This window comes from Rhynchophorus ferrugineus, unplaced genomic scaffold, assembly GCF_030347505.1.
Source record: "Rhynchophorus ferrugineus isolate W39M unplaced genomic scaffold, kcgeb_rfMv2 rfM3, whole genome shotgun sequence".
NCBI classification, from domain to species: Eukaryota; Metazoa; Arthropoda; class Insecta; order Coleoptera; family Curculionidae; genus Rhynchophorus; species Rhynchophorus ferrugineus.
In genome coordinates, this window is record NW_027472582.1 from 38124172 (window position 1) to 38142014 (window position 17843).

A 17843-nucleotide genomic window follows, 5' to 3' on the forward strand; every position below is an offset into this window, starting at 1 on the left:
TGACTGTTCTATTTAATTCCCAGATTATGCACAAAACTTAACAAGCGGTCTGTCCAATATCGTAAATCACCAATTGCCTGTCTTTTTCAAAACAATCAACTGTTTTGAGCATTCTGAACTAGACATAATTAGAAAGATAGTAGTTAGGTGTTATTTGTTTTGGTGGATGAGAGAAGTGAACAGAATAGCAAAAGGCAAAAATTACAATAAATATTTGAGAAAATAAATATTTTAAAAAACACAGAACCACAGAGCATTGAAATACAAAAGTAATTCTACTTCGTTTAAAATTAAATTATAAGTTGTTATTATAAGCATGTTATGTATTATTATTATAATAGTATTTAGTAATTATTTTTTTCCTTTTCTTTTTTAAAGTTAGTTCGTGAAGGAATTTATTTATGTATATATTTTTATAACAACTCGATGAGACGGTCCAGTGGTTACATTTCTGGAGGTTGCAGGTCAACCCGCAGAAAACCCAGGCCATCTTCTTCCACAAGAAGCGTTTTGCACCGAGCATTTCGCGTCTTAAAATCGAGAACGCCGAAATCCCATGATCAGAAAAAGCCACCTATCTCGGTCTTGTCTTCTATCGCAAATTTAGGTGGAATTCCCACATTCAAAGGTCCCTCCATAAAGGTCAAAGTATTGTTAATTTGCTGTTCCCGCTTATCAACCGGGCCAGCAGGCTTCCTCTCTCTATAAAATCTCCCGTATACAATATGCTGTTTCGATCAGTAGTTCTATACGGCTCCAGTGTCAATCTAAAATACCTCTCCAGTCAAGTTGAACGTCTTCAAGTCTTTCAAAATAAAATTCTCAAGAGAATAATCAATGTCCCGTGGTTCGTTAGGAACAATCAAATTCATAGGGAAACAGACGTCCCCCAAATTCACGATTTTATATCCGAGGTCTACTCGAGACATTTCTCCACTCATCTCTAGGACAATAGATGTATTACCGAGCTGGCCGACATTTCAGGCCAATAACTCATTAGGCTCTTCATGGCCTTATTCTATCACAGCCGACACTTCCCCGTCGTACTCTAACTCCAAATAGTCTCGACCTTCTCCGGCGAGCGATTAAGTTATGTACCACAAGCTGCGTGGTGTGATAACGACGCCACGTCCTTGCCTGGCCCTTGTGCCTCTTAACGGTGTTAGTAAAAAGTATCATTAGGGTCATTGAATCAGCTGATAGGGTAGGGTTTAGTGGGTAGCCCAGAGGCAGTCTCCACATAACCAGTCCAACTCGCTTATTCCTGCGGGTCTTCCACGACCAGATATCCGTAACAGGATACACCTACCCGCTTCCAGGCCGAAAAAAAAAATGGAAAATATAACCACATATAAAATTAACTACCCCAAACAATTATCTCCGGTCTTTCCTCTTTCACATGTTATACAGGAAAGGATTCGTACGTCTTCGTCTGACTCAATTGAAAAAAATTGTTTGTAATTAAAAAAAAAATACAGTCAAATCATGCCAAACATTACTATTACTATTTTCAGTCGCTAGTTTTTTGATAGTCAAGACTGTTTTGCGACTATCGACTGTTTCGATTGTTTTCAATCGATAGTTCCCAGCGCTAGTTTATATTAAACCGTTGACCAGTTTAAACCTTTTATTTTAATTATCTTTTGATAAATTCGATAATAATTAAAAATTTATCGTTTATACATATATTTTTCAAATTTCAAAACAAGCGATTTCTTCCATAGTTGCCGACGTATGTAAAGCTGTTATAACATGTTTACGAAGTTATATTAAAGTAAGTGAGTATAAATATTAATTTTGCTATAGCTATCTCGTTACCGAGTTTGAAATAATTAGTCGATGTATATGTAGATATTATACCGACGATGGGGACTAATAACACAAATGATTTGTTTTATGTTAATGATGTTAGGGAAAAAATAAACTTTAAAAATATTATTGTATTTATATATGTAAATATCTATCATAAATGAATTAATACCAAAATACAGTTTATGAAGATCCGGGCATGAAGTTTTTAATAAAGACGTTAAATAACATAAGATAATAATATAATTTAATATATCCCCAGAGACGATAGTGGAATTTTTACCTCCTGATAATCTTTCATCAACGATTTGACCTATAGGATTATGTTCTAATGAAAAATATTGAGAAAAATATCCAAAAAATTGTTTTCTGTTCTAGCTGCTTATGACCGAAATAAAAATAGTAAGTTTGAGTCAACGCCTATGTCCTATTCTATAAAGATTCATGGTCAATTGAAATAATGTGGTTTTCGTGCAGTAAATGACACTCTGTACAAAGCAGCCACTAAAACATTAGTACTTGAATATCGAGTTGATGTATATTCTGTTGTCAAGGGGAAATTTGATCTGTTACAGTTGTATCATGAGATATGGGGTCATCAAGATAAACGTCACGTGAAATCAAAACTCAAAAAGGATTTTTGTATTGATGTCAAGATAGATAAAGCAGAAATCTGTGAACCATCTACGTATGGAAAGGCACATAGTTTACTATTTGATACAAGAGACATGGACCTTTTGATGAATTATTCGGAAAGAAGCGTTACTTTGTTTTGTTTAAGTATACATATACAAATATATAGGATAGTTATACAAACTTTTATTAAACATTAAATTTAATTTTATTGCACAAAATCAGAGGTAATTGAAGCATTGAAGGACTTTCTAAGGCACACAAAGAATTATACAAAGGTTGACGGCACACTGTACTCCTGAGCAGAATGGATTTGTGAGCGAGCCAATAGATCTGTAGTTGAAATGGCCAGGATCTTGAAATATTCAAATCCAGAGTGACCTATCCAGCAGGATTAGGGGCTGAGTTAGTTAACATGCGCGGTATATATTCTGAACAGAACGAGAAAATCATCTGTAGATGGTTCTAGTCCAATTGTGGAATGGGAAGAATCTGAGTACCAAACATCTAAGGATCATTGGTTCAACATGTTATGCCCATATCCCTAGTCAAAAGCGAAGAAAAATTGATATAAAAGCCGTAAAAAGGCGCCTCATAGGATTAGATGGTGATGAACGGTTTAGAATTTGGATTAAAAAGGACCAAAGCGTTATTTTATCTAAAAATGTACGATTTGAAGAGAAACCTGGATACTATAATGAACATATTAAACTACATTGGTAGTCAAGAAGTGAAACCAGAAGAGGAAACTTCAAGATGAATCACAAAATTGTGAGACAGACAGCGCCAAGAGGAGCACCATTGAAGACAGTTCAAAGGAAGACGAAGATGTTTCAGCGGACTCGTTTGCGGGTTTTGTGTGGTGCATTAAGGTTGCTGTAGAATTGAATTATTTTCCTTTTTGATTATTGTACTTAACAAGGGAAAATCTTATAAGTATGGTATTTCTTCTCTAGTTAAAAGAAGGCTTCTCTGTTAAGTACAATAATGAAATATTACTAGTTTCTAGGGACTTTGTAGGAAGTTATGTAGTTGTTAGATATATATAAGTGTCAGTCAAGAGAAAAACCACGTGTTTTATATAAATCATTTCATTATTCGGTTATAGAGTCTTCAAAAGTTTAGATAGGTGTATTAAATCAATAAAGCTGTTTGTTAAAGTAATCTCAAAATATTAATTAATAATAATAATAATAACATCTATGTTCATCGGCAACATATTCTTCAAATATGGAACTATTATCCTTTTGATCCTTTCTTTTTAAAGTTTCTCGTAGAATATTGAATTGCTTCATTAGATTTCTGTATTGTCAGATTTTATTTCTCTAACTTCAGACTTCTTCGGTGATTTATATGTTTGGCTTGTGCTTGGTTTCGTCACATCGGAAGGCGCTTTTGTTTCATTATTACTATTAAGTTCAGTTTCAGTCATCACCTCCTCAGTTGAAGAATTCTACGAAAACGTCAAGTATTCGAACAACAGAACTTATTAATGATGATGCACTAATATTAATATGTTTCGATGGTATAATTTGATTAGAAATTAATGCAAATATTTACTTGCAAAGTCACTATTCCATTACTTGATTAATGTATATAATGTAATTGTAATGTAGTTTTTCATTTCAGGTTCCTTCAGATACTTAACAATGGAGACAAATTGCAGAAACATTTAATACGAATTGGAAGTTTGCTCGATGCATTGACGCATTGGATGGAAAACATTGTCCTTTACAAAATCCAAAACATGGCGGTAGTTACTACTTATAATTATAAATCCGATTATAGTATTGTGCTAATAGGGATAGTAGTTGCAGACTACTGTTTTATATATGTGAATGTAGGATGCCATGGGAGAATTTCTGACGGTGGTGTCTTTAAAAATACTCCATTTTACAAACAACTACGAGATAATGAATGGCGTTTGCCAAAAGATGCTGCGCTTCCCTATCGCAAAATGAAGGTTCCTTTCGTATTTGTGGCCGATAATGCATTTCCCCTTCGAAAGCACATTATGAAACCGTACCCAGGAAACTCCACAATCTGGATCAGTAAAACAACATGTGTGTGTTTACACAATTTCTTAAGGAAAAACAAAATATCCAGATATTTATTCACCTCGAGGTAGTTTTGATTGAGATAATAATGGAATATTTACACAAGGCACTTGGCGCATAGAGGACTTAACGGAACCTTTAACGTTATATTTGCTATTAAGGAACGTACCACGAAGAAGTACCCTTGCCAATGAAGAAGTACGAACTGAATTTGCAGAATATTTGCAACAATAGGCCAAGTGCCTTGGCAAAATATGTATGCGTAACCATATATACTTTTAAGTTGGATTTTACTTATGTAATGCCCTAGTACAGAACTTTTTTTTGTTGCATTGACGGATGTCGTCATTTCGCCACTATACAATAGTACGGTGTTGATATGAAGTCACCAAGTTACTCTTGTTCAAGTGACCGTGCAAGAAGCGACAGTGGCCCAATCTCAGTCGATTCAAAGCTATGGCATGTTGACAAAGGGAAGGGACGCGAAGAGAGGAGAAAAATCAGATTTAACCTCGAAGAGCCTGTTGTGGTTGACCTCTTGGACCCAACAACGTTGTACCACGTTCTTTGTGTAACAAGAAACGAATAAGATGAGGTCAGTATGAATACAAACATCCGTGACGGTGAGGGAAGAGGAGGCTGTCGATTTAGACGCACTATCCACGCACTCATTTCCCGGTATACCAACGTGAGAAGGGATCCACAGTAAACTTGTCCTGATTTCTGATCCCACAGTGAGCCACAGTCAACCAGAGAAAAACTTCATTTACCGCTCATCTATTGAACAGCCGCTGAAGACAAACTACCACACCTTCTGTTAGTCATTTTTCTAGTCTTTCTACATTAAGGAATGCGCTTAATTGACATAAAACAGATACTGAAGATATAATAGAGCCGACGTCGCCTCCTGACTACTATCCCAGCTTTCTTAAGACCGATGGATCATCTTCCGAAGACAATTGCTCATCTAAGACTTAAAAAGACTGAATGAAGACCTATGAAAGCAGATAGCCGAAGTGAAAATATTCGTCCAAGCACAGATAGATGCCCTGAATAAACAGACGGAAAAGCTGGAAAAGAGCGAAAAGGCGTCCGAAGACCGAAAAGAAGAAATCGAAATTCTCACCGCTACTATAACAAATTTTATGAAATATCAAAAAGATGCCATGGAAATAAAGACTGTCACTGCCACAGAAACCCAGACCCAAACACCAGCTAAACCCGCACAACGGTCGGAGGAAACTGAGGACTCAAATGATGGTTTCACCTTGGTGGAAAAAAGGAACTAATGAAAAGGAAACCTACGGCCTTACCATGCCAGATGAATCCACCCATCTCCTCAGTTCAGCTTCTCAAGGAGCAGCAAGAGTCCTCGATTTCTTTATTCTTCAAGACGTAAATCGTCCGAATGTCCGAAGTTCCAGTTCTTGACGAATTAGACTCTGATCATCGTCCGGTCCTTCTCAAACTCGGAAACTGCACCACCACTCAACTCCCACTCACAAGATTCAGGAAAAAGACCGACTGGAAGAACTACTAATTTCTTCTCCTGGAATCCAATCCAATTCCGAAAATTAACACTCCAGAACATCTCGAGGAAGCCGTACTCAAGCTAACTCGTGATATTCAGTCTGCTCACGAATCTGTCACAGTCGAAATTTCATCACAACCCCAACCGTAGATTTTTTTTGATTTATTTATTAAAGACCCATCAGCTTCGAGGGCTATTTAGGACCTATGTACTATACACATTTTAAAATTACAGAACAAACAATATAAAGAACAAAACTAAAAGAGCTTATAGTTAATTAAATTGTATAAAAGTATGAGAATAATATGCAGTGAACAGTTTAAAAGTTATAATGATGAACTATCGTCTTGTTGATGGGGAAAAATTCCTATACTGAGATAGCCCCGGCTTGAGGTTTAATGAGCTTGCGTACCTTATTAGCAAAAGTTCTCGTCGAGAGTTTATGGAAGAAATCTCCGCCTCACAGAGTAAACTGTCAATTGGACTTGTATGGTATGCTCTTAGAGCAATCCTTACTACTGTGTTCTGTGTGTTCAAAAGAGTGGTTGTATGAGCACCCCAGTGAAAGTTGGCGAGGGATTGAATTAGGCTAATATCAGTCAGGCATCTGTTTTTTGTATGTTTTATGTGTGGAAGCCAGCTGAAACGTGAGTCGAATATAATTCCCAGGAATTTATGCTCAGGGTTGTTGTTTATGTCATTGCCATTAATAGACAGAGAGACTGTCATTCGGGAACAATTTCTTATTCTGCAGTAGTGCACGCTATTCGATTTATCAGGTGAGAATCGAAGGCCACTTGTTTTTGTCCAAGAAGGAAGAATATCGAGGCATTTTTGCAGAATTTCCTGACTTCTTTTGTGATCCTGATAAGCATGATAAATGACAATGTCATCAGCGAAAAATCGTGCTTTAATTTGCCCAGGTATGTGTTCTCTGATAGAGTCAAACGCAATTAAAAATAGGCTTGGACTTATGTTGGAGCCTTGAGGTACACCATTTATTTGTGGAAAGGATGTCGATATCTTGCCAGTGACTCTAACCCTGAAAGAAGTTCGATCCCTTAGGAAGGATGAAACAAATTGATATGCATTACCACCTATCTTCCATTCTTTTAATTTGATCAGTCTAGTGAGTCTATTATTAACTATGCGTTCCATTGCCTTACACAAGTGACTGGTTAGCGCTATTGACCTGTACCCATCCACCGAATGTCTGGGTTTACCTGTTTTCTGTATTGGGACCAATACTGAACACTTCCACATAGTACGTAGCTGTCCATTGTTCCATATAATGTTGTATATGTTCTACAGATATAGCTTTTGAGTTTCACTAAAGTTATTAATATATATTGATCTTATACCATCTAGAACAGGAGAAGTGTCTCTAGCTTTATATACTACTTGAGAGAGCTCATCGTATGTCATAGGATTATCCAAGCAATCATAAATGTTTCTAGCTTTCACAGTGTTCTCCATAATTTTATCATCGTGATGTTTTGTAAAATGGGAATGATACTGTTTACCAAACAGTTCTGCTAATTCCAGTCCAGGTTCTTCTATATAGAGTGTCCTTTCAACGATTGTTGGTAGTTTAGATATAGGTAATCCCTTTAGTTTGCGAACGCTCATCCATATATCCTGAGTTGAGGTTTAGGGATTTAAATTGTTGGTGAATTCCATACAGCTTTTAGCTTTTGACTCCTTGATTTTTTTCTTGGCTAAAGCCTTCAGTGTCTTATATTCTATAAAATAGATGGTAGATGGATGATTTTTGAATCTATTGAATGCCCGCCTTCAATTTTCTATGACCCGCTTACATTCAATATTCATATTCACCATGGCACAAGTGGCTTGCTGTTTTTGCGTATAATCCCAGGAGCGGACAGATTGACGGCTCTGATGACAGATTTAGTGAATTTCTCCACTATAGAATTTATATCCATATCAAGAGAAGGTAGTGTGATAAGCCGCTTGTATTTATCCCAAACAATATTTCGCAGATTTACCCTTGTCGATTCAATAGTAGGGTATGTGAGACCTTCTAATTCAACGAGTGTGGGATAGTGGTCACTCTCATGTAAATTAGCCAATGTTGTCCAAAGTGTCCACCCATTAAGGTTGCTGAACAAAGCCCTAAGTAAATGCAAGAGCGGCTTCCAGTCGCCGAAGAGATGAAGGTGGGCAATCCGTCATTCAATATGTGGAGTCGAAAATTGTTTGTTATTTCCATTATTATTCCACCTCTTTGACTGTAGTAATTTGAAACACATTCAGGCGCAAGGGCTTTAAAGTTTCCCACAATGAAAACCGGTTGAGGCAGCTGAGTCAACAACTCTTCCAGTTCCTTTTCAGTCACCACTGCAGAAGAGGCCAAATATAAGTTACAAATTGTAACGCGTCTGCCCGTAAGGTCCATTTTGATGGCTACTGCTTCCAGGTTCGTAATTAAATCAACTTCTTTGTAGATAGCTACTCCCCCTGATGATATGATTGTAGTGATTCTTTCTTTTATAATTGCATAGAAAAAACCTCTAAACTGAAGGAAGTTCTCTTTTTTAAGATTAGTTTCTTGGAGAGCTCGGACTCATGGTTTATGAAGACCTGCTATCAACTTTAGTTCACTAGATTTGGATTTAAAACCGTTCAGGTTCCATTGTATTATTTTATACGTCATGGCTTTAATCTTCGTTTTAACTGCATTCGCATAGTTCAACTGTGTACTTCCAAGTAGTTTTCGGGCTTCTTGTTTTGCCGCAATATATGGGATTTTTTCAGTTGTTTTTAATTTCTGGATCATGAACTCCTCTTTGTAAACTGGTCATCCCCTATATCTAGGAGAGTGCTCCTGTCCGCAATTGACGCAAATGGGCGGTGGCGTACAAGTGGTTTCGTCGTGTGATCTCTTTCCGCATGATGGGCAGGTTGGCTCAAAGGGGCTATTCACAGAAATATGTCCAAATCTTTGACACTGATAACATCGCATGGGGTTAGGCACGTATTGCCTAACCCTTAGGCTAAGGTAACCGGGTCTGATTCTCTCAGGGAGAGCTTTTACGAAAAGTTAGTATTAAGCTATTGGTGGGCGTTATAATACCATCCTTCCTAGTGGTGATACGTCTCACGGAGACCACTTCCTGGGTTTTCAAATTCTGCAATATTTCGTTCTCAGAGCAGACTGACAAGTCGTTGCTATAAATCACTCCCTTGCAAAAATTTAGCGAGAGGTGAGGTCTCACATTTATGTCTATATCATGGAATCTTTTCATTTTAATAACCCTATCAGATTGTCTGCAATTTGCTGTTACAACTAATAATGTGCCGTTCTTCAGTTTTCCGACCGACTCAAACTCACCTACAGACGCTACAAACTGGTGCCAGTAGCTGTTACCTGCACTCCGGCTTGATCACCTACCGGAAGTGCTGTGCAAACGCCGGATAACGGTCGAGCGGGGCCTGCGCGACCACCCGCGCCCACGGCCGGTACTTGGGTTCCGAGTCCCTGCACCATAACTAGATTCGCTCTATGGTGTACTTCCATATTCAAAAGCGGAAAATACAAAGTCACTGACCAAGAAAAAATTGAGCTCCTTGCAGAGACCTACGAGGCTCAGATGAAATGCCGCCCTCTCACAGGGAATACTAAACCTAAAAACAACGACACTGCCATCAACGAATCCAACTCCATCAAAAGACCAGTAACCACAGCCTTTCTTTTCAACCATTTCGTGTCATGAGGCTGCAACATTTCCCGGCGTCTTGGAAACACGCACATATAGCGGTTATTCCCAAGAAAGGATCAAAATCATCACCATCTGACTATAGGCCCATCAGCCTTCTCAGTGCCATTTCGAAGCTTGCAGAGAGGGTAATACTCTACGCTCTCAACTCTTTCACAAAGGAAAACAACATCATTCCTGATGAACAATTTGGCTTTCGCACTCACCACTCATCTGTCAATCAGGCTACCCGTATGGCCGCACACATCCATTACGCTCTTGACCAACGTCAAAAGCATGAAGCGGTCCTTCTAGACCTAACCAAAGCCTTCGACAAGGTCTGGCACGACGGTATGATCGCAAAATACGTGCAGTTAGGCCTCCCAGAAAACCTAACCGCTCTCATTAAGTCCTACCTATCGGACAGATATTTCCAGGTGAAGATCAGGAAAACACTTTCCAGTCGAAAACAAATCGATGCTGGCGTACCTCAACGTTCCCCGCTGACCCCAGCCTTATTTAACCTCTTTATTTCAGATCTGCCGAGAAAAGAGCACATTGGCGTTGCGTTTTACGCTGACGACACTGTTTTCTTCACAGCCGCCAGATTTGATGTTAGTTCATTCATGAACGTTTACAGTAGCAGCTCGACCATGCGGTCAAGTGTTTCAAATTCTGAAGATTGCAAATCAACTCCTTGAAAACCGAGGCCATCATTTTCCATAAGAAGCGTCACGCACTGCGCCTATCGCAACTTATCGGCACCGCAACAATTCCATGACTGGATGTCACGTACCTCCACTTCGATCGACGGTTCGGTTGGCACTCCCAAATCCAAAAAGCAATACAGAAAGGTTCGGAGATAGCAAACTTGCTATCTTCTCTGATCTGCCCTTCTACCAGACTTCCCATCTCCATCAAATGCTTATTTTACAAGATGTTAATTCGGTCCGTACTCCCCTACGGATCTAATGTATAATTCAAGTTTGTTATACCCAACCTGGTAAAACGGCTTCAAGTTTTCTAAAATCCTCAGGAGAATTTTAAACGCTCCACGGTTTGTTAGAAATAATCAAATTCATAGGGAATCTGACACTGCAGAAATCAAGCACTTCATATCTCAATCATTCTTAGCTTAGCACCGCGTCACCGCGAACCTCCCCCTTTTCCAGGCGCCCAACTTTTCAACTTTTGCCCCCATACAACAGTATCCAGTCGTGTGTTAATTTAATTTCGCAAATCAATAGAATCGCTGGGTCCTCGTGCCCAATAACGGCTGCCCGATTCGATTTGGGGATATGGCACCCATCCCCAAATTTAATAGAATAGTAGTAGCGATCCACAGGGGTCAACTGTGAGATCTACAAAATTAGTGTTATAAAATGATAATATTTTATTAATAATTCATACCTTATACACTTATTTTCGCATTATCTCCTGCTAATTTTGCCTACGAAATAATTATATTATCTTAACAAAATGTAAATACAGAATTAACTTAAAACTGACATTTAACCACAACTGAGACTGTGGTACGGAGAGCGTGGTAGAAAAGGACGCGAGTTGTGAAAGCTGTCAGGTTAGATTATAACAAGTTCGCACGTGCAGTCCTAGCCAATAGAAAGTTGTATAGGCATGGATGGTGAGGTATTTTACTGTCGTCTGGTCAACTGTGAGGCGGTTTCGATTTAGTGTTTGGTAAGCCCAGAGGCATTGCCACATAACCTAGTCCAACTTGTCACTCTAGGGCATGTCTCCGCGACTAGGTATGCGACATGCATTCCACCGCCTGGTTTTAGACTCGAAATAAAAATAACCAACTACTATTGGTGAAACAAGTTGAGGCGTCTAAAAATAGTTGTAGAGTTTTAAAAACTTTCCACATTTCATAAGAGTGCAGATAAGATACTGGGAGATCATAAAGCTGTTATTTTTTTGAATACATTCAATTAACCGCAGTAAAGTTACTTATCATTCCCAGAATTCCCAGTATATGTATCACGGCTTATAGTGTAAGACTACCAAAGAGACTGAAGCTGCTAAGTGTTGATTAATTGTCCACTGGAATTTGAGAAGCTTGCGGTTCATGGTGCACGGGTACCAAAGGCAAAAGCTCAGTTTTTCACCTGTAAACTATTCAAAGGTAATCACCAAAACTTCGAAAATCTAAACAGATGATCATCAACGGTATCAGCGGACAAAGGAACAAGCGATACACAAATAATAATTTTAATACAACTATAAATTGCCCAGACAACGACGATCCTTTTGGTTGTCTCTTTAAGAGGGAGGTGTTACATCTTACAACTAACTTATCCTGGCCACGGACTCTGTGTATTTGAAGGAACAAACATATAATAAAACATATAATTTAAACATATAATATATATATATATATATATATATATATATATATATATATATATATATTATACAGTAAGCATAATAAGCTAAGCAAATTATTAGGAAAATGTATTTATTTAAAAAAGACATTACAACATTTTTAACAAAATTATTAACAAGTTTCATTTTACAAGCTAACTTTTGCGTACCGTCAATAATCAAGTACATAAAAGTAAAAATTTGTTTGTAAATGATAAATATTATAAAATAATAAGTATAATAGTAGTTTGTCTTTGCAGATAAACACGAACTATATCAAAATAATGAAAATATAAAAAGAAAGGGATAGGAATTCCATATTTAATTAACTTTTTTAAGTTCTACTGTAAAAACTAAAGTTGATGATGGCGGAATGGCTGGGGGAGAACCTTTAGCACCATATCTGAAATTTAACAAAAAAAAAACACGAGATATAGTTATTACAATAAGTAACATCATCAAAAAGCTACTATGTAAAATAATGTAAAAATAACAAAAACTTACGCTGTATTTGGAGGACATATTATTTTTCTTTTTCCACCAACTTTCATACCAGTTAAACCAATATCCCAGGCTTTGATAACATTACCAGCTCCAAGACGAAATTTAAAGCCTGGGCCCTTGCTCATTGAATCAAATACCTTATTAGTCTTTTCTAATCGGCCCTCATAATAAACCTAAAAAATATATTGTATTCATCATCTAAAATGTTTATTACATGTACTCACATTTAAATAACGACCACTTTTGGCTTCTTGACCAGAACCTTCCACCAGATCTTCAATTATCACTCCTTTTGCTAATACTTTTCTTTTCTGTTTTTTAAGCTGAGCTTTTTCGTCATTCTTTTGGTCACCATTGATCTTAGCCAACCCCTGTTATATATCTCTTATAATATTTACTAATATAACAATTGGTTTAAATACCTGCTGTTTCTTATTGGACTTTTTCTTTACTTCTTTCTGCTCTTGAGCTTCTTCCTCTTCAATTTCCTCAGAATCTTCAGAATTATTTCCATCCTCTTCCTCTTCACCTTCTTCTTCAATCTCTTCATCTGAAGCTTCTTCCTCACCACTCTAAAGTGAAATAAATTAGTTAAAAATCTTAAATGGTTTTAATTAATTTTACCTCTGCTTCCACTTCTTCAAAATCTGGGTCATCAGATTCTTCCTCCTCAACCGAACCATTTAAAAGTCTTGCTTTTTTTGATGGAGCTAGAAAATTATATATGTATTAACTTAAAGTGTAATAAAATATATATAAAGTATTAATGCTTTATGTGTATGTTATATGGTTATACTTACGTGCTTCAGCATTTTCTTTCTTTCTCTTTTTTCTCTCAGATTTTTCTTTGAAATAAACCTCTTCCTCTACAAGTTCTTCTTCCTCTTGCTCCTCTAAATCAGCTAACGATCCATCTTCATCAACATCAATCAAATAACCAGTAAGATGAATGTGTGAATTACCATTTGATGCAAATGATACTTCACTATTAGACTAAAATCAGATATTAAAAATAACTTTATAAAGAGAGTTAAAAATTATACATACTGCAAATTCCAAATCTAGGGAGCATTGCAAAAGGTCTGGTTTCCTTAATGTACATAATAAATAATTTCTGCCTTCATAGCCACACATAACTTGACATGGTTCCTTTTCAGACGTCAAAACATCTATTGCAGCCATTGTAACTCGAAAAGATTTTTTTACTTTTTGTGAATAACGCCGCCCGGGCTCCATAATTAATCCTGTAATAAAACACGTTATGACAATGAAGAACATTATTAATTTTTAATATCACATGCGGCATTTTTCCAAACACGTGTAACAAGTATATATTTCTTACCCCAAAACATTTTGTCCTTATATAATCAAAACTAGATACCAAAAATAATATAGAGTGTTGTTAACTAATTGAGAGCCCCTTAAACAGTGAATAAATAAAAATAAGTTTCAGCAGAACCACTCAACATACGACTCCTATGTAATTGGAGGGAAAAGGGAAATGATCTTTAACTCTACAAATGTCAAATAACGTATTTTCAAAATTTAAATGTGTCCCAACACTGCTCAACATATATAAATATTATATATCCCTATATATATATTAACCCTGTTTCAATAATATTAGCCAACTATATATTGATAATAAATTTTAAGGCATTTTATATGTTGTTTAATGATCTTATATCTAAAATGCATTGTTTTTAGTAAAACAATTTTTTTTATATTAACTAGCTCTGCTGTTTGGCAACTATGCGTGTTGCTAAGGAAATGACAAATGTCAACAATAGCTAACCTTAACTTTATACTTTTAGACATTAAAAGTTTATTTGCAATAATGAATTTCTCTATTTGGTGGATATTTTCTTATTATTTCCGACCTATAATTAAATGGTTTCTTCGAAGAACGACAGGCTTATGTGAATTACAGCGGATTTGTTATGGAGAAGTTAGCGGAGCTCCTCGTATTAAAGGTGTGGAAAATTCATTAAATCTTTCCCGGTCAAAACAAATTAAACAATTAGTTCACCATTTAAACGATATATCTGCTAATAAAAGATTTACTGGAGCAAATGAAAGAGAGGTTTTGAAGGGTGAGTATATAAATAATAATTAATAAAACTTGTTATATTATCTGTTTAGGTACTGTTAGAACAGTTCTCTTGGTTAAAAAAATAAATCCTAAAATACACTATCAGTTTGTTAGTGCTTTTGGAAAATGTATTGAACAAATATGGGGTTACAAACAATTGATTGCTGAAGTAGAGGAGCTAAGACAAATGCAATATGACAGCGATAATTTTAATCATGAAAGGAAGTTATTTGATTTATGGGATAGTCTAATGCCTCATGAAAAGCTAGAAAGTATGGATGTAATATGCTAATGTTTTTATTTATGTGATATATATACCATTACTAATATTATAGGTAGAGTAACGAGACAATGGCAAAATATAGGTTTTCAAGGAGAAGATCCAAAAACAGATTTTCGAGGTATGGGATTATTGGGTTTAGAGAATTTATTATTTTTTGCTACTGAATATAGAGCACCAGCTCAACATGTTCTTTCTCATTCTAATCACCCTATCTATGGCTATTGTTTTGCAATTGTGGGAATTAATCTTACATCTATGGCATGGACTTTATTAAAAGATGGTACTGCTAAAACTTACTTTTATAACATATCAAAAAGTTTACCAACAATGCGACTTTTTCATTCTTTTTATAGTTATCTTTTCTATGAATTTGATAGATTTTGGGTTGAATCTAAACCAACAAATATAATGGAATTCTCAAATGTCAAAAATAAATTTGAACAAAACATTAGAGTATTATTACAAAATCCTAATACAGAGTTTCGTATTTCTTTATCAGTAGAAATTGTATAGATTACTAACAACAATATATACATTTTATTGATTAAATTAATTTATTTTATACCTAACATTTTTTTGGTTACAATATATGTTTTAAAACCTAGGATGGATACTCTCTAATTTCTTAAAAAACTATTATATTTATCTTAAAAATCTGTATAGTATTTTAGCATGGTTCATACTTAGACAGTTATTATGAACCTTTTTTATTTATTTAAATCGTATAAGACAGAATTTCACACTTGAGTTAAATGATTGATCTTAGTGGTTGTTTGTAGCATCGTTTATGTAAATATTGATGTAAACTTATTTTATTGTGTGACATAATTTTATTATTTCATTTAAAACTTGTGGTGATATGATGGCCATTTAGGTATTTTTTTTGTGATAAAAGTTTCTATATTTAAAATAATTTAGGTATACTTAATTTATTATGTAATATAATTGTGATATGCTTATTGAACATTGTTTTTTTAAGAATATTTTCCTTACCTATTTTTTATTTCTATATTAAAATTGCCTATATGAATTTATCTATTATATTTTGTTTTTAAAATTATTATGTGACATACTTTAAAATTATTACTGACTTAATTTTCAGATGATAATTATCTTCAATTTACCTTATCAACATTCAATAGTTCTCTCATCAATACTTTCCTTCAGTGATGAATGAGTTAAAAATTATCATTTCTGAACATTTAACATAGTTTGTAGTTTGTTTAGGATAAATTGCTGTAAATACCCCGTGTTGGTTTTTCTGTTTCATATTCCAATTTTTCTTTTTTGTAATCCCAAACATCATTATTGGTTTTGACGTTTTAATGATAGTGATTTCGATAGAGTTGATAAAATCATGAAGCCCACATTCATGGGAAATTGTTATACAATACCAAGTGGTTTGACTGAAAATATATAATTAAATATTATATTGATGCGTGAAAACTAAGATGTGATGTCTTTGATAGATCAAGATAAGAACTGAACTTAATTCCTATAACACTACTGTAATTGTCCGGCCTCGCAGATATTGCTAACTTAGCCCTTTTGTGGCATACAGTGTTTGCTAATTTACCGTAATTTTTTTAAAAGTAAATTTAATAAAATTGCCGACAAAATACACTTTCACATTTATGAAAATAACGGAAAATTTTTATAATTATATTTTACATTAAACATGCTTAATTAATTTATTGTTCGGTTGTATTTGCATCAAGGACATATATATTGATATTGTATTGAACAAGGACGAGTGTGGGATAAATGCATCAGTAGCTTTCTATAAGTTCTTTTTATAGTTTTTTATAAGTTGCTGTGATTTGTATAGTAACCTTATCTCATGTTTTAAGGCAAAACCTTGGATAACTTCATAAATTTATTTGATTTAGAAGTCATGTCTTTTTTCGTTGCTTACATAGCGATAAGTATTAGTAATTAAGTGAAGAATTTTTTTGTCTTGGTATCGTTGAGTTACTAGTTGATATGTTTTATTGAAATCTGAAAAGCCAATCACTTTGATTTTAGGTCATGTTGGGATATCTTAAGATTAACATGTACATTTCTTTGATATTGAGTCTGATCTGCCCTGCTTGATGAAGTTGATGTGAGAGAAAGTGAGGAAAATTCTTTGATTACATAAGGACAATAACTATAGGTACTTACCTAAAATTAATTTACAGCTGTTTCAATAAGGGCGCCTGTTTAAACTACTGTTTATTACCCACTTAACAACACGTTCAAATGCGAAACACTACTATTAAAATGAGCCTTAGTCGTCTTAGCATCTTCAGCAACGAGGCGCGCATTTAATGAATAGCTATATTAATAAGTACAATTACCATCTATATAACGATGCCACCCCATACAAATTTCATCAGGTAACAATGCATTCGTATTAAGTTTGGTATGCATTTTGGTCCGGCGGCATCGTTGACCGTACTTTTTCTTTCAGTTCGATGATAATCTATATCTTTAATTCTAAATTGAAATACGGACGTGGAATACGTGGCGGCTGGTGCATAAGCGCTGCAGAGCTTCCAAGAATACTAAAGAAGCTCACGAAAATAATTATGTTATCTCACTAAAGTGCTAAAATATTTTTTATTATTTGCCAAAAAACAAATCGCACCTAGTATTAGAGAACTCTTGTTGTAAAAAACGATAAAAAAAACTGCAATTGAAGTGCGAGCCACGGAATTAACGTGAACGAGTAGACTACCGGCTTACGGTATTGCTCTTATTTATCAGGACCACACGATCGTGCTCTACGAGCTCCTTCAAATATCCGTGCGGTACTCCGCTCTACCGTTTCCGTCTTAACAGTCTCGATAAGATC

General features: G+C 35.4%; 2 protein-coding genes across 2 annotated transcripts; one reads left to right on the forward strand and one right to left on the reverse strand.

Annotated features, from left to right (window-relative positions):
* Positions 1 to 12205: 12205 nt before the first annotated feature.
* On the reverse strand, positions 12206 to 14150 carry Fkbp39 (FK506-binding protein 39kD). Its single transcript, XM_076400355.1, has 8 exons — positions 13975 to 14150; positions 13680 to 13876; positions 13433 to 13625; positions 13257 to 13342; positions 13055 to 13204; positions 12857 to 13003; positions 12633 to 12805; positions 12206 to 12531 (listed from the first exon to the last, which is right to left on the reverse strand). Exons 1-8 carry the CDS (start codon positions 13982 to 13984, stop codon positions 12450 to 12452), a joined length of 1038 nt encoding a protein of 345 aa, XP_076256470.1. The 5' UTR covers positions 13985 to 14150; the 3' UTR covers positions 12206 to 12449.
* A 244-nt stretch (positions 14151 to 14394) lies between these two features.
* Positions 14395 to 15971, forward strand: LOC143193918 (ELMO domain-containing protein 2). Its single transcript, XM_076400356.1, has 3 exons — positions 14395 to 14725; positions 14775 to 14996; positions 15060 to 15971. Exons 1-3 carry the CDS (start codon positions 14410 to 14412, stop codon positions 15518 to 15520), a joined length of 999 nt encoding a protein of 332 aa, XP_076256471.1. The 5' UTR covers positions 14395 to 14409; the 3' UTR covers positions 15521 to 15971.
* The last annotated feature ends 1872 nt before the right edge of the window (positions 15972 to 17843 follow it).

Excerpts from the sequence above, each read along its gene's own strand:
- LOC143193918 (XM_076400356.1), top strand. The coding sequence starts at position 14,410 with ATGTCAACAATAGCTAACCTTAACTTTATACTTTTAGACATTAAAAGT. Across the intron at positions 14,726-14,774 it reads TGAAAGAGAGGTTTTGAAGG|GTACTGTTAGAACAGTTCTC; the intron begins GTGAGTATATAA and ends TTATCTGTTTAG. Across the intron at positions 14,997-15,059 it reads GCCTCATGAAAAGCTAGAAA|GTAGAGTAACGAGACAATGG; the intron begins GTATGGATGTAA and ends CTAATATTATAG.
- Fkbp39 (XM_076400355.1), bottom strand. Across the intron at positions 13,205-13,256 it reads TTGAAGAAGTGGAAGCAGAG|AGTGGTGAGGAAGAAGCTTC; the intron begins GTAAAATTAATT and ends ATTTCACTTTAG. Across the intron at positions 12,806-12,856 it reads AAAGTGGTCGTTATTTAAAT|GTTTATTATGAGGGCCGATT; the intron begins GTGAGTACATGT and ends TATATTTTTTAG.